Source organism: Durotheca rogersii, assembly GCF_024521655.1.
Source record: "Durotheca rogersii strain YMJ 92031201 chromosome Unknown GGS23scaffold_4, whole genome shotgun sequence".
In the NCBI taxonomy this organism is placed as follows: Eukaryota; Fungi; Ascomycota; class Sordariomycetes; order Xylariales; family Xylariaceae; genus Durotheca; species Durotheca rogersii.
This window is the reverse complement of record NW_026251235.1, coordinates 2,698,228-2,720,661: the sequence shown is the minus strand read 5'-3', so window position 1 is coordinate 2,720,661 and position 22,434 is coordinate 2,698,228. Positions and strand designations below refer to the sequence as shown.

General features: G+C 59.4%; 7 protein-coding genes across 7 annotated transcripts; 5 read left to right on the top strand and 2 right to left on the bottom strand.

Moving 5' to 3' along the window:
• Positions 1 to 556: 556 nt before the first annotated feature.
• GGS23DRAFT_556859 (putative adipose-regulatory protein-domain-containing protein) lies at positions 557 to 2,380 on the top strand. The gene has a single exon (XM_051515673.1). It carries the CDS (start codon positions 773 to 775, stop codon positions 1,805 to 1,807), a length of 1,035 nt encoding a protein of 344 aa, XP_051375093.1. The 5' UTR covers positions 557 to 772; the 3' UTR covers positions 1,808 to 2,380.
• Positions 2,381 to 3,424: 1,044 nt separating this feature from the next.
• On the top strand, positions 3,425 to 5,719 carry GGS23DRAFT_384860 (uncharacterized protein). The gene is made up of 3 exons (XM_051513470.1): positions 3,425 to 4,711; positions 4,766 to 5,139; positions 5,216 to 5,719. The coding sequence occupies exons 1-3, from the start codon at positions 3,673 to 3,675 to the stop codon at positions 5,552 to 5,554; spliced, it is 1,752 nt and encodes a 583-aa protein (XP_051375092.1). The 5' UTR covers positions 3,425 to 3,672; the 3' UTR covers positions 5,555 to 5,719.
• A 953-nt stretch (positions 5,720 to 6,672) lies between these two features.
• GGS23DRAFT_556856 (uncharacterized protein) lies at positions 6,673 to 7,240 on the top strand. The gene has a single exon (XM_051515672.1). The coding sequence runs from the start codon at positions 6,911 to 6,913 to the stop codon at positions 7,226 to 7,228; it is 318 nt and encodes a 105-aa protein (XP_051375091.1). The 5' UTR covers positions 6,673 to 6,910; the 3' UTR covers positions 7,229 to 7,240.
• A 3,501-nt stretch (positions 7,241 to 10,741) lies between these two features.
• GGS23DRAFT_594499 (ESSS subunit of NADH:ubiquinone oxidoreductase-domain-containing protein) lies at positions 10,742 to 11,326 on the top strand (the record flags this gene model as incomplete). The annotated part of the gene is made up of 2 exons (XM_051518175.1): positions 10,742 to 11,028; positions 11,245 to 11,326. 2 exons carry the CDS (start codon positions 10,742 to 10,744, stop codon positions 11,324 to 11,326), a joined length of 369 nt encoding a protein of 122 aa, XP_051375090.1.
• Positions 11,327 to 11,865: 539 nt separating this feature from the next.
• GGS23DRAFT_384798 (branched-chain-amino-acid aminotransferase) lies at positions 11,866 to 13,678 on the bottom strand. Its single transcript, XM_051513469.1, has 2 exons — positions 13,250 to 13,678; positions 11,866 to 13,105 (listed from the first exon to the last, which is right to left on the bottom strand). Exons 1-2 carry the CDS (start codon positions 13,479 to 13,481, stop codon positions 12,096 to 12,098), a joined length of 1,242 nt encoding a protein of 413 aa, XP_051375089.1. The 5' UTR covers positions 13,482 to 13,678; the 3' UTR covers positions 11,866 to 12,095.
• A 783-nt stretch (positions 13,679 to 14,461) lies between these two features.
• GGS23DRAFT_556844 (ARM repeat-containing protein) lies at positions 14,462 to 18,826 on the top strand. Its single transcript, XM_051515671.1, has 5 exons — positions 14,462 to 15,068; positions 15,211 to 15,263; positions 15,360 to 15,731; positions 15,785 to 16,622; positions 16,692 to 18,826. The coding sequence occupies exons 1-5, from the start codon at positions 14,900 to 14,902 to the stop codon at positions 18,257 to 18,259; spliced, it is 3,000 nt and encodes a 999-aa protein (XP_051375088.1). The 5' UTR covers positions 14,462 to 14,899; the 3' UTR covers positions 18,260 to 18,826.
• A 1,444-nt stretch (positions 18,827 to 20,270) lies between these two features.
• GGS23DRAFT_384646 (SIR2-domain-containing protein) lies at positions 20,271 to 22,304 on the bottom strand. The gene is made up of 2 exons (XM_051513467.1): positions 21,923 to 22,304; positions 20,271 to 21,855 (listed from the first exon to the last, which is right to left on the bottom strand). Exons 1-2 carry the CDS (start codon positions 22,167 to 22,169, stop codon positions 20,525 to 20,527), a joined length of 1,578 nt encoding a protein of 525 aa, XP_051375087.1. The 5' UTR covers positions 22,170 to 22,304; the 3' UTR covers positions 20,271 to 20,524.
• Positions 22,305 to 22,434: the final 130 nt, after the last annotated feature.

Here is a 22,434-nt window from a genome sequence, read left to right as displayed (position 1 = left end):
ATCGGCGCCGCCAGCACTCATCTCTGCCAGTCCCCTCGTCGTCCGGACGTCTCGCCACACCGCTTCTACTGACGCTCCTTCGCTCGCCAATACCAGCGGCACTCGCTGCAGCAAGCCCAGTAAGGCGAAACCCTGCACCGGTCCGGCACACGACGGATCAGCAGCCTGAGCGCCCGCTGCATGGCGCCTCTATCTTCTCGCAACTTGGAAATATGGTCAGTCCGCCCAATTGCGTTTTGGTCTATGTAGCTGCGGCTGGCTGCGTCTCTGCAGGCAGGCTATCCCCCTGCCCCCCTCCCCACGCCTGTCCTCGGGCTGAGAAGCTTAGCATCGGGTCCGTAGCATCGAGTCCGTAGCAGCGTGACTGACAATCATCCCTCTCCGGTCGCCGCAGGACTACGTGAAGGACTCGTACCGAGTTGCGACGTCCTCGACCGCCAAGAAGACCTACCTTGGCACCGCCCTGTTCCTCGCCACGTCGCTGGCGCTACTGTGCGTCGCGGCGCTGGCCTATCCCGTCTTCTACTACAACTATGTCCCGAAGAAGGTCATATCCCTGCCGATACACCTGCAATACAAGTACGACATACCTCCTTTTTTTCCCCCTTGTTTCTAGTCTTGGCAGTGACTTTTTGCATGTGCCCGCCGTAAGACAACCGTAACATAGACCCCGTAAGATGGCTAATACCCTTGCCGGCTACGCCCCGGCTTGGCTGGTTCCCACAGCTCCGGCCCGAACCCGTATGGCGTCACCTCGCTGTCGTCGAGCCTGATGCGCGAACAGGCGTACGACGTGTCGGTCGAGCTGACGGTGCCGCGGTCGCCGCCGAACCTCGAGAAGGGCAACTTCATGGTGGCGCTGTTCGCACTCAGGTCGCAGCCCGAGAACCCGGCCTTCTCGCTGTCGCCGTCGGCCGCAGAGCTGTCCGCCGATGACCTCTACCGGCACGTTCGCCAGCCCGGAAATGTCGCCTTCGCGGCGCGGCGGCCGACGCTGATCCCCTACGCGGACCCGCTCGTGTCGACGACGTCGCGTGTCCTACTCCTCCTCTACTACGTCCTGTACCCGGCGGCGTCGGAGCGGACGACGCTCGTCGTGCCCATGGGCGAGCTCGTCGAGTTCCGGAACGCGCTGCCTCTGTCGCTGCTAGTCGACGTGCAGGCCGGGCAGACACTGCAGGTATACGAGGCGCGGGTGACGCTGGTGGCGCGGCTGTCGGGCGTCCGTTGGGCCATGTTCCACCACCGCGTGATCTCCTTCGCCGTCGGCACGGCCATCTTCTGGGTTGGCGAGATGCTATCGATGCTGCTGGCGTGGCTGCTCCTGGGTCGCTGGCTCTCGGGCCCCAGACCCGGACAACTCGGCGGCGGCGGCGGCGGCGGCAGCGACATCGATACAGACGACGATAACGACGACTACGAAAAGTACGACCCCTGGCCAGTCGCGCCACCCCCGCCTTTGTCTCCCGAGGAAGCAGCAGCCGCTTCTGCCTTTTTCAGGGGCGGGGTGGAGCAGACAGAAGGCAGGCAAAGGGGGGAGGGGGCAGAAGCAGAGGCGGAGTCGGAAGCAGATCCAGGAGTCAAGAAAGAGGAGGAGGAAGACGAGGGCGAGGACGAAAAAGACAGCGGTGGCAAGGGCAAGGGCAAGGGCAAGCGTGAGGCCGAAGAGCAGCGTTCACAGACACAAGCGGTAGACTACGTCAAAACAGAGGACGACGAGGAAGAACTGGGGGTCGGGACTAGCTTAAGCCACAGGCAAGAGAAAGGGAGCCTACGTAAGCGGCCGTCATGGGGAAGCCAGTCTTGAGTGCCGCGTCTCGACGGCCCGGGTGGGTAGGGGAGCATCGTAGTGCCCCCCTGAAGGGTTACTTAGGAGACGTAAAAAGGCCTCAGGCCGATAGTCATCACTATCCTTTTCTGTTTTTCGACTGATTTGACCAACCAGATAGATATCCTGCCGTGTTCGGCCTGGGAGCTCCCTCTAGCTCTAATAATTCATCAGGAGACATGACCAGAGAGACAGTGGCAAAGATGACATCACTCACGCGCGCCCCGGCGTAGTGGATGATCAGAAGGTCGGCCAGAAAAACTACTACATATGCGTGCGCCATGCATTCACTACCTCCTAACCACACTATCACTGGTGGTTGAATTCCAGGGGAGTCCGGTGCTCTAGGCACCTAATATGTACACAGGATAGATACCTATCAGGTCCTCTTTCAAGCTTCTACACGTACGGTCATTTTGTTCACCAGGAGCCGCTTGTCAACTCATCGCCCGCCGCCACTGTGGGGCACCCTAGCTGCCTACCTGTTTAGGTGCATACCTACGTACCGAGTATATGTGTCTAGAATGCATCAAGCACTCACCACGGCTTCAATACATGCACAAATTATTTGGACGTTACAACAGGGCATCCGCCGAATCCACCCGACACAGACGTATAAGTATTTCATACACACAGACAACGCCGGCGCACACGCACACATACAGCACACCTACATACAACACACGACACACGCACATACACATACCTACAACCTACACACGCACACCTACACGCCCAGGCCCAGCACGAGATCCTCCGCTGGGCTTCATTGTTCTCGAAGGACGGACGACAACGGCCCAGCCGCGGTCGGCCCAGCCGTAGCCCGGGTAGTATCCCCCCTCTCCCCCCTGCGGAGCATGCGGAATTCCCAACCCGATCTCCACGCACATCAGATTCGTACATTGGGCGAAGGGCACATGGGTAGACATATAGGTAGACACACATGCACATCGACGACGCATACCTAGCAGACTCGCGAGCGCACACGCATATACACTACACTACACGCATACATCCGTACCTATCCGGCCAGCATAGTGTGGCCACCCCCGGTCTAGGCTGATTCTGCACCGCACCCGCTTCACGCACACACGCTTGCACTCTCGCCATACCTACATATTCACCTCCTCTCCTTCTTCTCTCCCTCCTTCTCTCCCTCCTCTTCCTCTCACCTCCTTTCCCTCCTCTCCCCTCCTCCTCCACCTCTAGTTCCCATCTGCTCGAGCGAAGCCGTGGTTCGGCATCGATCGACTCCGGAGCCGAAAGGGAGCGAGAAGAAGAAGAAAAAAAAAGACCAAGACTGGAGAACTAACCAACTCTTTACTTTTGCTTGTCTGCCACGATCCATCTCGGTGTGCACGATAGAATTAGAGCAGATGCCAACGGGATATCGGATTCGTGGCTGACGAGGTAGTTATTGCGCTTGCCGACGGGTCGTAGAGACCACATAACCCCCCCTCTCCGCCCAAGTCTCTGGACACACCGCTAAGAAGAGGAGAGTGCGTGAACAAGCCGCTTATTTTTTTTTTCCCACTGCAAGCTGCATCCTAGGACAAGTCACCACTCGTCCGCTTCACATTCGTTGCTGTGGAGCTCTCGACTTTTCCTCCGACCGCCACTGTCTTCTCTCGAGCCGCAACAAACAAGTTCTAGTCTACCTCTTTTTTTTCCCAGTGCACGTTAATCATCGTCGACCGCTACCAGCAGAGGGGACAGACAATAAATCATCACAACCCAATTTTACGCGGGAATAGAGACAGCGATCTCGGGTCTCCTCCCCACCGCCCCGCTCGCCCCCTCTCCTCTTGTCTTGCCCGGCGTTATATATCCAACACCGGTTCACGATGCCCTGTTTCAAGGGCATCGCCGTTAGCATTCATGCTAATTCGGCCCCGCTCCCCGAATACGGCATGCAGAAGCAGTCTCGCCTCTCTCGCATCAGCACCTACATACCTGTTCCGCAGCCCCAGCTGAATCCCGAGACCTCGAAGCACGAAGCGGCCAAGTTCGCAATCTCCGTCACGCTGCTCACGCCTGGTCACCCTATCCCCTATACCACCCCGAAACCGACACCAGACAACCCCCATCCGAGACCCCTCTACGCGGGACCGCTACCGTCGTCCAGCTCCGACCCTTCAAGACATGCCAACGCGATCACGCCCTACATTCCCATGACGAATTCCGAGAACGAGACCATCGCAGCTTACATTTATTTCGATGGGCGGGCGAAAGAGGAGGTAGCTACCCTGCTGCGCCCGGGAGAAGAAACATGGGTCAATAGTCGTTGGGTTCAGGTGCCCGAGGGAGAAGGAGGCGGGCTTGCCGAGCGCGAGTTCCTCTTTCGCGAAGTCGGCCTGGAGAGGTGGCTCAACGGCCTCGACCTCAAGGGCCACGACGCCGCCGAGAAGGTGGAAAAGCGGAGGCAGAAGTTCGAGAGGCGCCACCGTCGCCACAAATCTATGCCCCATGGCGACGGGGATTCGGAGAAGATTACCCGAACTCGGGATACCCTCACGTACGGCGCCGAAGGCCAGTCGCCTCTGGGAAGCCCGGGCGACTCGGATGACGACTCGATGTCCGACGACGACGAGCCGCCCGAGGCCACGGGCCAGATCAAGGTGGCCATGTTCCGCGTAATTGCGTCGGGGGAGATCAAGAAAGGGGAGTACTCGCCGCAGTTCGACGCCCACGATGACGATGACGAGAGCGACAACGGGAACAAGGCAGGCAGCAACGGGGCAATCGACGCCGATGTTGAGCACACCACTAGTTTTGCTAAACCCAAGTCTCTCGATCCCAAGACGATCAGTACTCAGACCGTCACGGGCATCGACGGGCCCGACAAGCCCTATGCCGTATTTACCTTCTTCTACCGTGGCCAACGTGCGTAGCTGCCAACGTGCGTAGCGATCACCCGGCGCTAACATTGGTCTCTAGGTCAATTGTCCAAAATGGGGCTGTACCCGGGTCCTAAGAGCGACCAGAAGACGCCAGGCACCAAGCGACGGTCGACTCAATTGGACTTCTCGGGGCTCAGCCCCCTCAAGTCTACCGGCACCGTGGGCTTCTCTGCATTCCGAGACCAGGAAGCGGAAGCCGCCAAGAGGCGCAAGGCTCGAAAAAGGAGCAACGGCCATAATGGCAACCTGATGGACGAGGATAGCGACGACGACGACGACGACGACGACGGTGACGATGACATAGTCCCCCTTTCCAAGATGGAAGACGACGATAAGATCCTCAAGACCCATCTAGCACCAGACGATGCCAAGGTTACCGGCGAGCTGCAAGCGGGTATAGACCGAATTCGCGTATGACACCTCTCTCTCTCTCTCTCTCTCTCCTTTTCATCTCCGTATAATATAACTGACGGCCATTCCAAACCAGCTCAAACGACAACACTCGGCAGACCCCGAAAGCGTGGATGCGTCGGGGTCTCGGAAGTCGCTAGGCGCAGCCGTCAATATTGGATCGGCAACGCCGACGGATGCTTCCTCAACCAGCCAACCGGTGTCAAACTCAGTCGCCAACTTACTTTCGCAAGCTTTCAACGGCGAATCTAGCATAGGGAGCCCCCTCAAAAAGCATCGAGCAGATGAGGAGCCGCAAGATCGTTCCATCAACTTCCCGGCCGCCCTAGGTGACGTGCTAGGCAGAGCTACTGCGGATCAACAGAAGAAAGAAGCGCACTCTACGGTTAAGCACGACTCGGATGAGGAGCTTTAGAGCCACCCTTCTCTCACTACATGGCCCGGGGTTCTCGGGGGCTTCTTTTTTCCTTTTCCTCTTATTCCCAGAGAATTCCTGTAAACCGAAAATCCCGGACTCGTCGGCTAGAGGACGACGACTAGTAACGGAGCTACAGGTGGCGAGGCACAATACGATCTAGGTACGGGAACCGGTACGGGAGTAAAGATAAAATAGGAGGAGCAAAGGCATGAGTTAAAAATAAAAATTAAAAAAAAAGGAAATTACGGAGGCAGCTCGGGTGAGGAGGTTAGACCTGGTTGGAGTGCATCCAAACATACCAGCAACAAGTCGCCAATCTGTGTGCAATGGGTCCTCCTACTCCGTCTCCGACTAGCAAGCCTACATACGGGACATCTAGAGCTGTCGGCGGGACTGCCGGGCCTAGAGAGCGGCGTTGGACACACAATAGTCGGGTCGGATTTGGATTGCTAGATGGACCTACACCTCGCGGAAGTATGGAAAGTGAATCCGGTCTAGGCCCCTCTTATTCTATCCGCAATCCGGTGGATTTCCTTTTCTTTTTTTTTATAGAGAGAGAACAAAAGAAAATACCCCCGAATGAAGAGAGAGAGAATGTGCGTGCGTCCGGGACAGAGCATGGTGGAGAGGAGCAAGAGGAGCAAGAGGAGACGGGGAGGAAGGGTGAGAGGGGGAGGGGGTGAGAGGAAGAAAGAGAGAGATGGAGTGAGAAGAAAGAGAGAGAGTGAGAGTCGGCTCTGTCAACCAACGCAGGAGCAGCAACCCGGAATGAGGTTGGACGCATGTCGATGTGTGTATGTGAGCTGTGTGCGTGAGACGTATATGATGAATATGTGTTTATGCCAGCGTATTCGGTTTCACTGGCTCGGGTTTACCTTAGCTCACCTCGCTCGCGGTAATGATAGCCTATAATGACAGTATCGACGACGCCCGTAGATGTGTGGCTCTCCTCAGGCCGGTGCCGGCTAACTGACTGGGCCTCGTGATATGGGGGCACGCGAGGCGGGAGGGGAGGTATCCAGGAGGTTGTCTCTGACGAGAGGTGGTATGCAGATAGACAGTGGACCTGCGAGTATGTAGGCGTATGCACATGGCTAAAAGCCCTTAGCATATCGGTTAAAATCAACGAAAAAGAGGCATCGTTTAAGTGCATATGTAGGCCGTTGATTTCGCAGAGGGTAATGGTTGGATGAGAGCAGCTGTCGACCAATTTCTCAGCTTGTGCAACTTAGCTGCGAGGCCGTTCTCTGGTCGACGTGTTTTTTTTCGTAACCTTTTCGCGGGAGGCGGAATTGCGTACCCACCACCTTTGCCTACGCCCCAACCCCCTTCACAGGCTGAGGCTTATCGACGATGGTCCTGTCCGAGACGGGCCCGCCGCAGCTGTCGGCGGCCGCTGCGGACGGAGCAGAGCACGAGCAGGGGGTGCCGGCCTCGGCCCCGGCCCCAGGCGCCGACGAACCGCGGAAAGCAGGCGGCGGAAGGGCTGCAGAGAGAGGAAACCCGCTCGATGCCGACTTCGCAGCGTTCGCGCGCGCCGCGCTCGACCGCTGGCATGTCCCCGGCGTCGCGGTTGCCGTCCTCGACGGGGACCAGATATGGGCTGAGGTTAGCCACCCACCTTACCTACCAACCTATCTGCCCACCCTTTTTTTTCTTTCCTACCTATAGAAGGATCCTACCTATAGAAGGATCCTACCTATAGAAGGATTTACGATGGTCGGGGGACGGAATTCGGAGGCTGGGGCGAGAGGATCCGGCGTAGATTAGGAACGCGGGTTCGAGTTAGACGATCTAGAGAAGACGGACACGTCTACATTTTGGGTTATCTTCAAGTGTATATAAAGGGCTAAGACTCCTCGGCGCTATTGTCTCCATCCTTGTATCAGTACTGAACTGAAGATATCTACACATTGGGAATATTCACCCCCCATTTCCTCCTTACCACGAAGCTAACCAGACCCCCTTCGCATCCCCCCCCGCGACGCAGGGCTACGGCGTCGCCGACCTTGCCTCCGGCGCCCCCGTGACGCCGGACACGCTCTTCTACGGCGGCAGCACGACGAAGGCGTTCACAGCCGCAGCCGCCGCGCAGCTGATCGCGTCGGGGAACCACAGTTTTGTCGACAGCGGCGGGGCGGCCACGCCGCTGAGCTGGCAGACGCCGCTCGCGCGGCTGTTCGAGGGCACCGACGACTTCGCGCTGGGCGCGGGCTACGAGTGGGCGGCGGCGCACCTCACGCTCGAGGACGCGCTGTCGCACCGCACGGGGTTCCCGCGGCACGACAAGGCGCTGCCGCGGTGGCGCCGCGACGACGGCGGCGACGACGGCGAGCGCCACCGCGCCACCGTCGGCGACGTCGCGCGCAGCCTGCGCCACCTGCCCATGGTGGCCGAGCCCCGCGCCGGCTGGCGCTACTGCAACCTCATGTACATGGTGGTGGCGCACGCGATCCAGCGGCTGACGGGCGGCCGCTGGCTCGGCGACACCCTGCGCGAGCAGATCTGGGCGCCGCTCGGCATGGACCGCACGTACTTCAGCATCGAGGAGGCGCTGCGGGCGGAGGCCGCCGGAGACGTCGCCGTGGCGCGGGGCTACTACTGGGACTACCTCGGGGCGCGGCGGGCGGCGGAAGGGGAAGGGGCCGGCTTCGCGGCGGTGCCGTTCGCGAACCTCGACCTGGCGAGCGGGGCGGGCGGCGTCGTGAGCAGCGCGGCGGACTACGCGCGGTGGATGCGGTGCGTGGCAGGGGGCACCCTGCCGCTGCCGCCCACGGCGCACGCGGCGCTGGGGCAGCCGCGCGTGCCGATGCCGCCGGATGCGCGGCTCGCGTTCGACGCCGCGCCGGCCTACGCGCTCGGCTGGGCCGCCGCCACGTACCGCGGCCGCCGCGCACTCGCACACTCGGGCGGCATGGAGGCCTACGGCGCCGAGCTCTGCGTCTTCCCCGACCTCGGCTACGGCGTCGTCGTCCTCGGCAACACCGCCATCACCGCCAACATCGCCGGCCGCGAGCTCGCCTGGCGGCTCATCGACGCCCGGCTCGGCGTGCCCGGGGCGGAGCGGTTCGATTGGGTGGGCTTGTGAGTTTTTTTTTTCCTTCCTTCCTCTTTCTTTCCTTTCCTGTGCTCCTCCGTCGTTCTCCCTTTTTCGGGGTCGAGGGAGTTTGCTTTCACTATCGTCAGAGACAGACGGGGAGAAGGTTGGGTGGTCCTGCGGTGCTGACGCTATGAGGGCAGGGGCAATCTGTCGATCGAGAAGCAGCTCGGGCTGGCGGAGAAGGCGGCCGAGACGCTGTACCCGACGCGCGCGAACCCGCCACTGCCGCGGGCGCTGCCGCTGGCGGACTACGTCGGGACGTACTTCCACCCAGGATACCAGTACATCCGGGTCGAGCTAGGCGAGGGGGGCCAGGAGGGCGAGCTGAAGGCGGTCCGCGACGACATGGAGTGGCAGATGACGTTGGCGTTCCGGCACGTGTCGGGCGAGTTCTGGGCGGTGGTCATCGACATGCTGAACGCGCCCAACATGCTCAACGGGCAGCTGGCGCGCGCCGAGTTCCTCGTGGGCGTGGGCGGCACCGCGGACGCGCTGCGCGTCGAGTTTCTCGAGGACGGGAGCGAGGGCGTCATCGTCTTTGATAGGGTCGCACAACCTGCCAAGGCGGATGCCTAGGGTCTACGGCAGAGCCATACTGATACATACATAGGCGTTAGAGAGAGAGATCAGCGCGGGGAGATCGACGCTGCCTATGCGGTAGATCAAGTGGAGAGAAGAACAACGGCACTCTTCCTGTAGGTGATCAGTAACAATACGCACGACCGCCCCGTCCGCCTATCGCATGGGGTTGTGTCAGATGTTGTGCTACTCGGCATCAACAGACACGGGAGACCGAGCCCCAAGCCCACGAGGAATTGTGATATCTGATCGAAACATCCCAAGTGGTTCCAGACAAAGGCATCCGGACGAGGTCTCTCGCGAGGCTTCGATTGGAGCACCCGCATGTCTAAGATGTGCTGTTGCCGAAGGCTTCTACAGCTCGTACACGTCACAAGAAACAACACGGGTCCGAATCGATGATGTGTCTTATCATTTGCGCCACCTCTGCTACCTAATCTCTGTACAACTGCCTGCTGACCTACCTATCGCCATGTGGGCAAATGGATGATGGGGTCACACCGGTCCCCAACAAGCAACCATGTCCGCTGCGTAGCCTAGGTAAGAGTTAGCGATGGCGGGCTGGCATCTCTGGCGTTTCCACAACAACAAAGGGCTCCGGACGACAGAGGTCGCTTTCTGCATCAGACTGTTGAGCTTGATGGCATTTGAATCCACATGGGGGACTTCAGTTGGCAGTTCTTAGAAGTGTTTGGATCATCATTTGACAGAAGGGGGCGAAGAGACATGACGAGGAGAGAAGAACGAACAGAACTTACACTGCAGAATCCGTCCCCGCCCAGCTGTAGTAAGCACAGCCGCTGGTAGTTATTCACATGAGCACGTTCCCAGGAGGTGTGATTTCTCCCTCGAAATACATATATATATGGGTAGGGATATATATGTATGTGATCAGAAGGTAGGTGGGAAGAGAAAAAAGAGCGAGATTTAAATAGGTATAAAGACAACCAAAAATATCGAATAAATAGGCTGCTAGTTCCCCGCCGAGACCCAAAGACGAGATTTTCCCGGTGAATAAGTCACGTGGACATTCTAGGTCTGTGGCGTCATAGGCGGGTACACAGGTACCTGGAGAGGCGCGGAATATGGCAGTGTATTACATAATGGAGCCAATTGACTTCCCCCCCAATTGGCGCGGGTTGGACCGGACTGGCCTTTGCCGGGACAAACCTTAACTTCCACATCCTCTTATCCCTCTGCCGTCTGCTACAGCAGGAGACCGAGACGACAACCAACGCGAAACCCCCCCCCGAGGCCCATCTCCACTCTACCCAGCCCAGAGCCGCGGCCCTCATCCCATTATTACCGCAGCTGAACAGGCGATAGAAACGCCGGATTGCGTGAGGGAAAACCCTCATCGGACACGAGCAGTACCGAAAGAAAGAAGAGAGCGAGAGCGCCGGTCCTAACAGGACAGCGATTCCCACAGCTGTGACCGCCGCCACCACAGCCAACGCCTCTCCCTCCACCCCATCGGAGCCACGGCGCCACTCGAAACCACAACCATGGCCGCCCTCCGACCTATCAGCAGCACCAGCAGCGGCAGCACTGCTGCTGCGATTGTGCGACGCACCTTCAATCTCCCGCACCAGCCGAGCCGAAGCTTCGCCGTTACCTCCCGCGCCCCGTCCTCGCACCACGGCCCGCAGTTCGACCCGCCGACCGGCTGGCTGTTTGGCGTCAAGCCCGGCGAGAAATACCAGAAGGAAGGTTGGGAAGGTCCCTTCTTCTACGGGTTCTGCGGCAGCTTCGCGCTCGCCATCGTCGCGTATGCCTACAAGCCGGACACCTCGTGAGTCTCTCTTTACCGTTACCCTCTTTCTACGCAAGGGGAAGCGAACACGGGTAGAGGTAGGTGTGTTGTTGGGGGGCCGAGGGGGGAGGCCGAGTCCACCAACGCGGGATATCGGAGTACGGGAGGCGACACGCGCATCGACGCATACGTACATACGCACACACATACACATATATATACACGCAGCACATTTGGCTTACGTCTGCTTTGCAGGATACAAACATGGGCATTAGAGGAGGCGCGACGACGATTAGAAGCCGAAGGCATCCTGGAGGATCCCGAGAAGAAGCAGTGAGGCTTCGACTAATCCCGTCCCCCTCCGCAGAGCATGAACGTGGTGGCCACCTACCAGAAGGCAGAAAAGGCAGGATCGCCTGGTTGTGGAAATTGTTTGCGCGAAACTCGGGATGTCCGCGATGCAATAGATAAGACCTGATATGTACACGACGTCTGACTTATCTTTGCTTGCTTTTTCCCTCCCCCTCCCCCTCCCCCTCTCGTTCACCCACCTCATCTCTCTCCCTCTCTCTCTTTATCTCTACCACTTCCGCTGTTCATATATCGCCCCTCGTCCTTCCGACGAGAGAGGCGCCATCATCGATTAGAGAAACCGCCATAGACGGACCGCTTCGGCCCCTATCCGGTAGAGGGGGGGTTCGCGATCTACTTATACAGCGCCAATGAGCTCCTTCTTGCCACGCACCGTGAATGTGTCCCGCATACTTCGCCGATTAGGGGAGAGGTGTCGAGTATCGACCCGCTCGTCCTAACAGATCCGGGGGGCAGGAATACATGATCACGCTTTGAAGTTCTTTATACTTCCCCTTGTTTTAATAATTAGGCCATGCAAACGAGTACGCCGTCACGCCGATTATGCCGTCTATGCCCAACTAGCTCTCTCTCCGGACAGGCCCGAGCCAGATTCGTCCTTCTCCCTTCTTTTATTTCCCCTTGCTGCCTACACGCCGGGAACCCCCCCGTCCCATCCCCGTGCCCTCCAAACCCACGTCACTTGCCCTGCCCTACTGACACGAGTACCCTCTCTTCCTTCCCCTCTTCTCTCACTAGCAGATGTAGCTCCACTCATGCTCCTCGTCGCCGTACTGCCTCGCCTCGATCCAGTTCTTCATGCGCAGCGCGACCTCGCCCGACTCCTCGTGCTCGGCGAGGCCGCAGTCGACGATCTGGCCGCCCCAGGCGATCTTGCGGACGGGGCTGACGATGGCGGCGGTGCCGGAGCCGAAGACCTCGAGAAGCCGGCCGTCGGCCGAGGCGGCCTGTAGCTGGGGCATGGTGATCTTGCGCTCGGAGACGAGCCAGCCCTCGGGGGCGAGCTTCTCGCGGGCGAGGGCGAGGATGGAGTCGCGCGTGACGCCCTCGAGGATGGTGCCGTCGAGCGGGGCGGTGAGCAGCTCCTTCTGCCCCGTCTCGGCGTCGCGCAGGGCGACGAACAGGTTCATGGTGCCGACCTCGGTGACGTACTCCTCGGGGCCGAAGAGCCAGAGGTTCTGCTGGTAGCCGCGCGAGGCGGCCTCGAGCTGGGGCACGACGCAGGGGGCGTAGTTGGCGCCGAGCTTCTTGTCGCCGACGCCGCCGGGCCAGGCGCGGACGGCGTAGTCGGTGGCCTCGAGCGAGACGGCCTTGAAGCCGGTCGGGTAGTAGGGCCCGACGGGCGAGGCGATGAGGAAGAGCAGCGCGGAGCCGGGCGGGCTGATGCCGAGGGTGCGCTGGGTGCCGATGAGCGTGGGGCGCAGGTAGAGGGAGTAGCCGCGCTCGCGGGGGATGAAGCGCTGCTCGAGCACGGCGAAGCGGGCGACGAGCTCGATGAGGGCGGTGGGCGAGAAGGTGGGCAGTGCGATGCGCGCGGCGGACTTGTTGAGGCGCTCCATGTTCTTGTCCGGGCGGAAGAGGCGGATGCGGTCCTGGGCGTCGCGGTACGCCTTCATCCCCTCAAAGCACTCGAAGGCGTAGTGGAAGACGCAGGTGGCCGGGTCGAGCGACAGGTTCTGGTACGGCTGGATCGACGGCGCGAGCCAGCCGTCAGCCTGCGTCCACTCGACCGTCAACATGTGATCTAGCAAACCAATTAGCCGATAGATACCTTCTCTCTTTCCCCCCCTCTCTCTCTCCCCATCTCAACTGTTAATTACACCGGTGGACGGGGCCTGCGCGTCCTCCCCTCGCGCCGCCCCGGGGGTTGCAAGTAGGGCTGTCGAACCTGTGAATTCGCGCCCGAAGACGAGTTGCGACGGGTCCTTGGGCGTCTTGGGCGACGTCGTCTTGGTGGTGGTTAGCCGCGAAGGGTCCAGGTCAAGCGGCTTGGAGGCCGAGGCGGCCACGGGCTTGATGCTGTACCATCGACCCCTCGCCGCGCCGGCCATTGGCGGGGCGCGGCACGTGGCGCAAGCTCGGAAGGCCCGCGCGCTACGCGGCAGGACCTGACGAAGCATCGTTTACGAGAGGGAATTACAGCCCGGAGGAGAGAGGGAGAGAGATCGCAAGTCGCAGAACCTTGGTCTTACGCAGGCGCCGAGAAGGGGGGGGCGAAAAAGAAGGGAAAGAGAAAACGGGCGCTGGTGGCTAGGGCCCAGGTCTAGGGAGTTCGGCGAACGGGATCGGAGAGGAAACGCGCTATCTACGTCCGAGAGGGAGGGGCGAGAGATTCAAAGAGAGCAGCTCATCGCCAGGAAGAGAGGGAGAGAGAGGCGCAATTTCCCGAGCGGAACAAGGAGGAAAAATGAAGGGTCCTCTGATCCCTTGCCCGGCCTGGTTAGAAAAAAGAGGGACACGGGGCGCTCGGCAACGGCGAGTAACAGCAAAGCTGGGGTTTACCCGGTTAGCCCAATGGAAGACGGAAGTGAAAGGGGTGCTAGGGCGATGATGGCTTCGCTATCTTTCTACTATGACTACTGCGAGGGCTTGTTGCGGTGTCGGAAGGGAGGGGGGAGAGATTGTCAGGGTAGAGGAGTAGTCCAGTCCAATCAGTGGCGTCGGGTATACTTGGTTCGGGACGAGTTTGCTGCCGCATGTAGCCACGGATAGCCAGGACCTGGACCCGAGGGAGCGCAACGCGAGTACCGATGCGGCGGGGCCAATGGAATGTGCGGATGTGTGCGATATCGAGGGGGGCGAGAGGGACGATGCAGGACGAGAAGTAAACAATAAAGATAGGTTCAATCACATAAAAGAGAAGACAAAGGCCGTCCGGGTGATAGAGAGGGCTTCAGCCTAGGCTTGTTAGAGGGGGGATGCGAGTTACGGGGTTCGCTACGTCAGCAGGATGCGGCTGGGCCGGAGCGGACGTATGTGGCTTCTCGCGCGTCGGTACGTAAGCCACTTTGAGCCACGTTGCGGCTTAGCATCTAGGTATACTCAGACAGGCAGGGGACCCCTGAGCCCACTTCCCACTTCCATTATGCAGATACCCAACACTCTATGATCGCCCTCAGATCACCTCATAATTTCTATACGCCTATCACCTATATACATACCTCACCTTGATCATTCTCCACCATCACTTCCACCACCACCACGCTGATATCCTGTGCTCTGCTGAACGCAACTCCAAGCTAACCCGCCCGACATCCAGCACACTATCACGGCCACCCAGCTCGTCGCCCGCATACCACCAACAGCCCACTCGCCCCCCCCCCCCTTCTCCTCGACTGAGATTGCCTGGAGAGAGCTCGACCGCCCGATCGATCCGCGACGAGGAGGAGGACGCCTTATCTACCCGGCCTACCGGAGAACCAAAACAGGGAAGAGGAGGCACTGGGTCGCAGACCCATGTTCGCCTCTCCCCCCGAGCCGTGCCGCGCCGCGATATGACGGTCGTCACCTGCCACGATACCAGCCGTTGTCGCCAGCCATGTTCTCCTCCTTAAAGGGCTTCTCCTCCAACATCAACTCCCACTACACCGTGTCGCAGACCGTCACCTCCACCGCCGGCCCCTGGAAGATATACGATGCCAAGAAGAAGTCCACCGGCAAGACCTACTCCGTCTTCGTCTTCGAGCGCAAGTCGCTGGAGTCGCATGGTGAGCCTCTCCAGGTCCAAGTTTCGGTTCCAGTTCCCCCTTTGAGCTCGATTGCTACGTATTCCAGAACGGTCGGGCCGTAGACAAACCAAGCATGTGTGTGATAGATATCGTAACCCCTGGGCTAACCGGTGTTCGGCAGTGAGTTCTCTCGGTCGATCTGGCGCCGCCGCCTTTAAGCGCACAATCGAAGAGGTGAGTGAGCATGCCCGCCTAGAGATGGACCTATCATATATGTATACATACGCCCATATGTATACCACCTGCTAACCAATCCAACCCCACCTATAGGTAACGGAACGCCTGAAGAAGGAAGCCTCGTCGCTCGCCCGATTGCGTCACCCGAGCATACTAGAACTGGTCGAGCCCGTCGAGGAAACAAGAGGGGGTCTCCAATTCGTCACCGAAGCCGTGACGGCCTCGTTGGCGAGCCTCTTGCAGGAGAAGGATGAGCAGGAGAGGGTCGGCGGCGTCGGCGGCCGCTCCAGTCGGTACGTCACCGAAGACTCGGACGGCGTCAGGCGCAGGCGCGAGATAGAGATCGACGAGCTCGAGATCCAGAAGGGCCTGCTCCAGATCAGCAAGGCCCTCGAGTTCCTCCACGAAAATGCCGGCCTCGTCCACGCAAATCTCACGCCGGATGCCGTGCTCATCAACTCCAAGGTGGGTCATCTCGGTCTTATACGAGCAGCTGTTTGAGATTGACACCCCAGCAGTCCGATTGGAAGGTCAGCGGCCTCGCGTTCTGTAGTCCGCCAGAGGGCTCGACCAAGGCCACCTCCGTCCCGCCCATCAGCCTCTCCGAAGTTCTCAACCTGGATCCTCGACTGCCTCGATACGTGCAGATCAACCTCGACTACACCTCCCCCGACTTCGTCCTCGACAACAACCTCACCACCTCGGCCGACATGTTTTCGTTGGGGCTGCTATGCGTCGCGTTGTACAACTCGCCTCACAAATCCCCTATAGAGAGCAGCGGGAGCATATCGGCCTACAAGAGGATATTCACCTCGTCCTCGACAGTGCCGTCCACCGGCAACGGGTTTCTGTCGAAGCGGCCGCTCCCGAGGGATCTGTCGGCACACGTTCTGCCACGGCTCATTACCAGGCGTCCCGCGCAGCGAATGACGGCTCGAGAATTCCAGGAGAGCGAGTTCTTCGACAACATACTCGTGTCGACCATCCGATTCCTCGACGCCTTCCCCGCCAAGACAGCGAACGAGAAGGCCCAGTTCATGCGAGGGCTCAACAAGGTCCTGCCGTCGTTCCCAAAGTCGGTGATGGAGAAGAAGGTGCTCCCGGCGCTGCTGGAGGAGCTGAAGGACAAGGACCTCCTGTCGCTCATCCTCCAGAACGTCTTCAAGATCGTCGACCTGCTGCCGTCGTCGCGGCGCGCGTTCGGGGAAAAGGTGCGGCCGAGGCTGACGGAGATCTTCGTCGCCAACGCGAAACAAGCACAAGAGAAAGACCCGGCTAGGGACGCGGGACTGATGGTTGTGCTGGAAAATGCCAGCCAGATCGCCGAGAACACCTCGGGCAAGGAGTTCAAAGACGGTAGGTGTATATTCTCGTCCGCGCGAACCATGTGCAATTTGCTGGATTCCTACTAACGGCGTTGTCTAGATGTATTGCCTATCATATTGGCAGCTATTGAGTCGCCGACGCCTTCGCTCGTCGACGCCGCTCTACGGAGTCTACCAGTCGTCTTGCCCGTTCTAGATTTCAGTACCATCAAGAACGAGCTCTTCCCCATCATCGCCACCGTATTCAGTAAAACTAACAGTTTAGCCATCAAAGTCCGTGGGTGCCGAGCTTTCGTCATCCTCTGCGGCGGCTCAAACGATTCCTTGTCAGCAGACGACGGGCTCGATGGTCTTTCCGGAAAGAAGAGGACGTCGTCGTCGTCGACCGCTCTCGACAAGTATACGATGCAGGAGAAGATCATTCCGCTCATCAAGGCCATAAAAACTAAGGAGCCTGCCGTCATGCTCGCGGCTCTGGACGTTCTGCGCGTCGTAGGCGAAAATGCGGATACCGACTTTGTAGCCATGGACATCCTGCCTATCCTGTGGAGTATGAGCCTAGGGCCCCTGCTCAACCTCAAGCAATTCCAGTCTTTCATGGATTTGATAAAGTCTCTTTCCAGGAAGGTCGAGGATGAGCAAGTGAAGAAATTACAGGAGCTCTCCGTTACGGGCAACGGAGTCAGGGCGGCGACCCCCAGCGACGATTTTATCGGCTTCGGAGGAGTTACCGGCACGACCTTCGATTCTACGAACGGGGCAACGGAGGACGATTTCGAACGGCTCGTCAAGGGAAAGTCGGCACCGTCGACGAGCGACCCCATGGATGCGAGTTGGGATTCGGCTCCGGCAGCCGCGCCAGTCGTGTCGCCGCCGACCAAATCACCTCAATTTTCGTGGTCAACCCCGAGTCCTACTAGCACCGCCGCTCCTCCTTCACAGTTCGGTGCCACCAAAGCGTCAACCCCGTTCCGAACAGTGACGCCCGATCTCAACCAAATAGCCGCCCTAACCCCTACCTCCACCCAATTCTCACAGCCTCTGCAGCCAACTACGAGTCAGGTATCTAGACATTCGACCGGACCACAGAGCTCCTCCACGGCCACCTGGTCTACGGCGACGGCCGCGGCACCAATAGCAAACCCTTGGGCATCGAACTCGGCCAGCCTAGCGTCGCCAACCGCCTCATCATTCGGCAGCGTGGCCTCGGGGATAGGCAACCTGAACCTCGGAGGAGTTCAGCCACCAAGGCCTATGTTTAACCAACCCTCCCCCTCTTCTTCTTTCTCCCTCCCACCGCCGCCGTCCGGCGGAACCGGAACGCCGGCTTCCTCGGGATTCAGCTTACCCCCACCTCCCGGGGGAGCGCAGCGGTCGAACCCGACCTTGTCATCGTTCGGCCAGCAGTCATCCGGTGGCGGTATCGGCAGCAGCTTTGGCGGCATATCGTCGCCGCCCGGGAGCATGAACAGCATGATGAGCTCGGGCATGGGGATAGGGATGGCAGGAGGTCTCAACAAGAACCCGATCAGCATGAACGGGATGAACAGCATGAACAGCATGATGGGCGGTGGCATGGGTGCGGCAAATTCCCCACCCCAGCTCCAGCCCCCGCAGCAGCAACCACCCCAGAAGTCGGGCCTCTCCAAGTACGAGAGCCTGCTGTAGGCGCAGTCGCCCCGGACGACGGGCGCAGCTCACAAGTAGAACCGGCATTCCTGGGTGAAGAGTAAGGGGCGCAAAGCGTTATGCGGTGCGTAATAACTTGAGGTTCGATAGTCTGGCTACCGTGCTAGAGAGTAGCATGTGCGTCGCAATAATGAAGCCGGGGAGGCGAGTATGACGCAGACGGGACGACGTTCGGGAGAATAACAAGAGGATATCGCGAGCGGGTTGGGGTCTCCCTAGCCGGACAGGGGAGTTTGTCCAAAGGTGCTCTGAGAGTAAAAGCGAACCAGTAGGGAAAAGTCGGTAAGGGGCAGATGAACGTAAAAGGATGCATGGACGGGAGGAGGCAGAGATAACTACATAGACGGAGAGGTAATGAGGCACAGATAGTTGGAGGTCGGACAAGTACCGCAGACAGACACGTTTTCTGAGAAGAAAAGAAGCGGAGGGAAGCGAGTTGTTCTAGGACTACGCGGAGGACGAGGTGGATACGTCTATATCTATATCTATATGTGCATATATAATACGGTTACGAGTACGCAATGGTTACGGAACCGCTAAACTTAACGTAACCTGTTCTATTCCGTCTCGCTCCTCGACCCGGTGTTCCCGCACCGACTCCTTTTTGGAAGTTATTGATCGAGGAGAGATGCATATTGTAGGTGCGTTGTACGTCCCTAGCTAGGTACATCTGCCTAAGCAATACAGGTACATGCGTCGCAGTCTGTAGGTAAGCCCAACACCAGCAGAGAACCGGAGGCGCGGCTGGACAGCGAGCTGCGCTACCAGGGCAGCCACCGGTGCGAACGCCGTCGCCGCCGCTGTTGAGCGCGTGCTTGCGTGTGCGCGAGTCAGAGAAGGCAGACGCAGACGCAGCCAGGCAGCCGGCGATCGGTCGATGACGCTGGGTTCCTTGGCAGCCTCGTACGAGCGCGACACGGGCTTCGCGCCCTTCATCACCGTCCGTCGCAGTCACGCACACAGGCCCTGCCGGGTCCCTGGCGGGGAGGAACTTGCGCTGCGCTGACGGGCGGGCGGGCTAGGATGGCGGACGATCGGTAACCCGGGCGTCAGGCCTCTACGCCTATGTAGGTAGGTAGGTATGTAGGTATTGCTCTACGCTCGCACACGGGGCAGCCAATCTTACCTTCCCGGCGACACACACTGTACCCACAGCAGAACGCCATCGAATGCGCACGTACTGTCTCGAGAGATGTCACTTTCTCGCTCTTTGCGGCATTAGCAAGTCCCAGTTGTATTAGTAGCGCGCAGTCGGGTTATCCCGTCCGGTCTGCCAGTCCTAGCCTTACATGTCCGCCCTGTTCGCCTGTATGTCTAACCCTGGACCGTCCGTCCCGTTCCGTCCGTCTGCCCGAGCCGACCAAGGAAAGCGTCAAAGCAGCTCCCCTCTCCCGCCCGTCGCAGACGCGAGGCTGGTTGGTCCTCGCCTTGCCTTGTCTTGTCTCGCCGTTCTCTCGCGCCCGTGGCATGGACATGCCCCCCCCCTCCAGGTCCCTACCCGCGTAGAGGGCGAGGCGACGCGGCGAAGAAGCGTTCAACTCGACGTTCGTTCTCGTGCCTGCTCTCTTCTCAACAGTTTCCCTTGCCCTTTTCCTAGCATGCAACAGATTGACCATGTCAACCCCCCCTCCCCCAACCTCCCGTCGAAACACTCCAGAGCCGGTTTTCCTCGTCGTTCCCCCCTTTTCGTTCCTCCATATCTAGACAAGTCGGGGTCGTGTTTGGCGCCCATCTGAGACAGATACACCGCCCGCGTGTGAACTCGTGTTGCTCCGAGTCTTCTTCTTCCGTGTTGGTACGGAGATCCAGGCGAGATAGATGCGAGGGGTTCTCTTCTCGTTTCCCGTTGAGAGGGGGGCAAGAGGGGAGGAAAAGAAGGAAAAGAAAAAAATAAGTCCTCGGCGGCGACAGCGGTGGTGGTGACCGCCTACCTCTTAAGAGTATTTCGTGCTGGAACGCCGCGGTGAGGCCGCGAGAGTAAGTCGGATGGAGGAGGGATCGATCAAGTAGCGGTAACCTTCGTAGTCGATCGGCCCGAGACCTATTCTGCGGGAACCGCCTCGGGAAAAACTTACATCCTATAAACGCCGTGCTGTGAAGGAACAAGCAAAGAAGCAGCCAGAAAAAAAACGAGTTACACCCTCTTCCTTAACGCCGCCGTATTGCGAGGAATAAGTACCTAGTTGGCACGGTCGGGCGATATATATGTCGTAACGTAGAAACCCTGCGCCCCCGTAGGCCGCTCTATCGGAGGGAGAATCTCGTGCTCGCGCCGGCGGCGGCGGGGCCGCGGCCGGGCTCGGGCTTGACGACGGTGAAGACGTGGCGGCTCGTGTAGCCGTCCTCGAGGCGGATGTCGACGGTCTGGCCGGGAGGCACCATGTCGTGGCGCAGGTCCCAGCCGGCGCGGCGGCACAGCTCGGCGACGACCACGTCGCAGTCGCCGAGCAGGTCGATGTCGAAGTTGACGTGGCCGACGGGCGTGCGCGAGATGTAGATCTGCGGGATGTGCGGCGGCAGGTACGGCACCACCTCGGACACCGGCGCCACCTTGAGCGACGTCCCGATCACGATCACCAGGTCCACCAGGTCGCGGTCGTGCTTAACCAGCCGGCGGGTGAACTCGTCGGGCAGCGGCTCTCCGAAGAAGGTGATGTCGGGCTTCATCACCCCGGCCGCTGGCATGTCGTAGCGCTCGTCGTCGTCGTCGTCGTCGTCGATCGAGTCGTCGAAATCGTCGTTGTTAGACCGCCTCCGTCGGGGCTTCCGGCCCGCCGTCGTCTTGCTGTTGTAGGATCGCTTGCGTTTCACCGATCCGCTGCCGCTGCCGCCGCTGCGCAGCGCGAGGATGCACTTGGAGCAGCGGGGTATGTTGCCGGCCTTGATGTCGGCGAAGATGCTGTCGCCGGGAACCTTGTAGCCACACTTCTGACATGTAGCTGTGGCGAAGGAGCCGTGACACTGCACAAGCTTGTCGGGGCGGATGCCGGCGTTCGCCTCGAGGTTATCGATGTTCTGCGAATAGTTGGTCAACAGCTTCCCCTTCTCCTGGAGCTTGGCGATGAAGGCGTGCGTCGGCGAGAAGAGGCCCTTGGTATCGGGCAGGATATCCCTCGCGACGGAGTAGAAGATGGTGGGATCGTCGCGGAAGACGTCGATGTTGAAGACTTCCTGAGGGTCGTTTATGCCCAAGCCGAGCTTCTCGAGCTGCGAGTAGAGGCCTGTGTTCTTAGACCGGAAGTCGGGGATGCCGAGCGAGGTCGAGATGCCGGCTCCCGTCAAGACGATGATGTTGCGCGATCGCTTGAGCAGGGCGACGGCATCATCAACCGTGTTATACTGGAGAATCTTGGCGCGCTTAGCCAGCTCACGCGTCAGGGCCAAGGTCAGCAAGCCGTAGTAAGACTCATCAGGGTGACCGTCGAGAAAAGCAGGCGGCCGGATCCCGAACGCGGTGAGGAGCTTCTTGGCCGTGACGGTGCCCGCCTCGACGGTCTGCTTGCAAAACTCCTGGGGCCCAACGATTCGCAGCTGTTGGCGATATTGTACGGCCTGCTCGGGGGTGCAAGCGTCAACTGCAGATCGGTTAGAAAGCTAGGCAAGATGACGATAACGGGCAGACGGAATGGGGTAGGCGGTTACCATCGTCAAAGAACCTATCTTCAGCGATGTCTTCGATAACATCCTCAAAGAGCGACTCGGTTTCCCACGAGTCGCCCAGGTCGTTGACGCGTTCCTCGAGTTCATTACGGGGCTGGCTTGGCGGTTGGATAGCCAACTGGCCAGCTTTCTCGTCGTCGGCAACCTCTTCAACTCGGACTCGGGGTGACGAAGACGACTTGACGGCCACGTCTTGGCGAGCCTTTCGAACAGCACGTTTTCCCTTCATTGTGGTTGCCGAGGGTTGTGCGACAATTGAAGAACAAGGCAGGTTATGTGCGTGTTGTGGGTGTGGGTGTGGGTGTGGATGAGAGGGGACAAGGGAGGGAAAAGAGAGAGAGAGAGAGAGAGAGATGAGTCGATTGGGCAAAGGTGGCTGAATCAACAAATCGGAGTTGGGTTTTTTTTAGATGAGAAATGTATGGATGGATTGGAGGGAAGTTTTGGCTGGAATTACTGACTAGGCAAGCCCGACCACTTGTTGCCGATCATCA

Bases quoted from the DNA above. Each gene is read 5' to 3' on its own strand.
- GGS23DRAFT_384798 (XM_051513469.1), bottom strand. From the start codon at position 13,481: ATGCTTCGTCAGGTCCTGCCGCGTAGCGCGCGGGCCTTCCGAGCTTGC. The intron at 13,106-13,249 runs GTTCGACAGCCC...TTGGTTTGCTAG, and splicing joins CTTCGGGCGCGAATTCACAG to ATCACATGTTGACGGTCGAG.
- GGS23DRAFT_556856 (XM_051515672.1), top strand. From the start codon at position 6,911: ATGGTCCTGTCCGAGACGGGCCCGCCGCAGCTGTCGGCGGCCGCTGCG.
- GGS23DRAFT_384860 (XM_051513470.1), top strand. From the start codon at position 3,673: ATGCCCTGTTTCAAGGGCATCGCCGTTAGCATTCATGCTAATTCGGCC. The intron at 4,712-4,765 runs GTGCGTAGCTGC...ATTGGTCTCTAG, and splicing joins CTTCTTCTACCGTGGCCAAC to GTCAATTGTCCAAAATGGGG. The intron at 5,140-5,215 runs GTATGACACCTC...ATTCCAAACCAG, and splicing joins CGGGTATAGACCGAATTCGC to CTCAAACGACAACACTCGGC.
- GGS23DRAFT_556844 (XM_051515671.1), top strand. From the start codon at position 14,900: ATGTTCTCCTCCTTAAAGGGCTTCTCCTCCAACATCAACTCCCACTAC. The intron at 15,264-15,359 runs GTGAGTGAGCAT...CCCCACCTATAG, and splicing joins TTAAGCGCACAATCGAAGAG to GTAACGGAACGCCTGAAGAA. The intron at 16,623-16,691 runs GTAGGTGTATAT...GGCGTTGTCTAG, and splicing joins GGGCAAGGAGTTCAAAGACG to ATGTATTGCCTATCATATTG.
- GGS23DRAFT_384646 (XM_051513467.1), bottom strand. From the start codon at position 22,169: ATGAAGGGAAAACGTGCTGTTCGAAAGGCTCGCCAAGACGTGGCCGTC. The intron at 21,856-21,922 runs GTAACCGCCTAC...ACCGATCTGCAG, and splicing joins AGATAGGTTCTTTGACGATG to TTGACGCTTGCACCCCCGAG.
- GGS23DRAFT_556859 (XM_051515673.1), top strand. From the start codon at position 773: ATGCGCGAACAGGCGTACGACGTGTCGGTCGAGCTGACGGTGCCGCGG.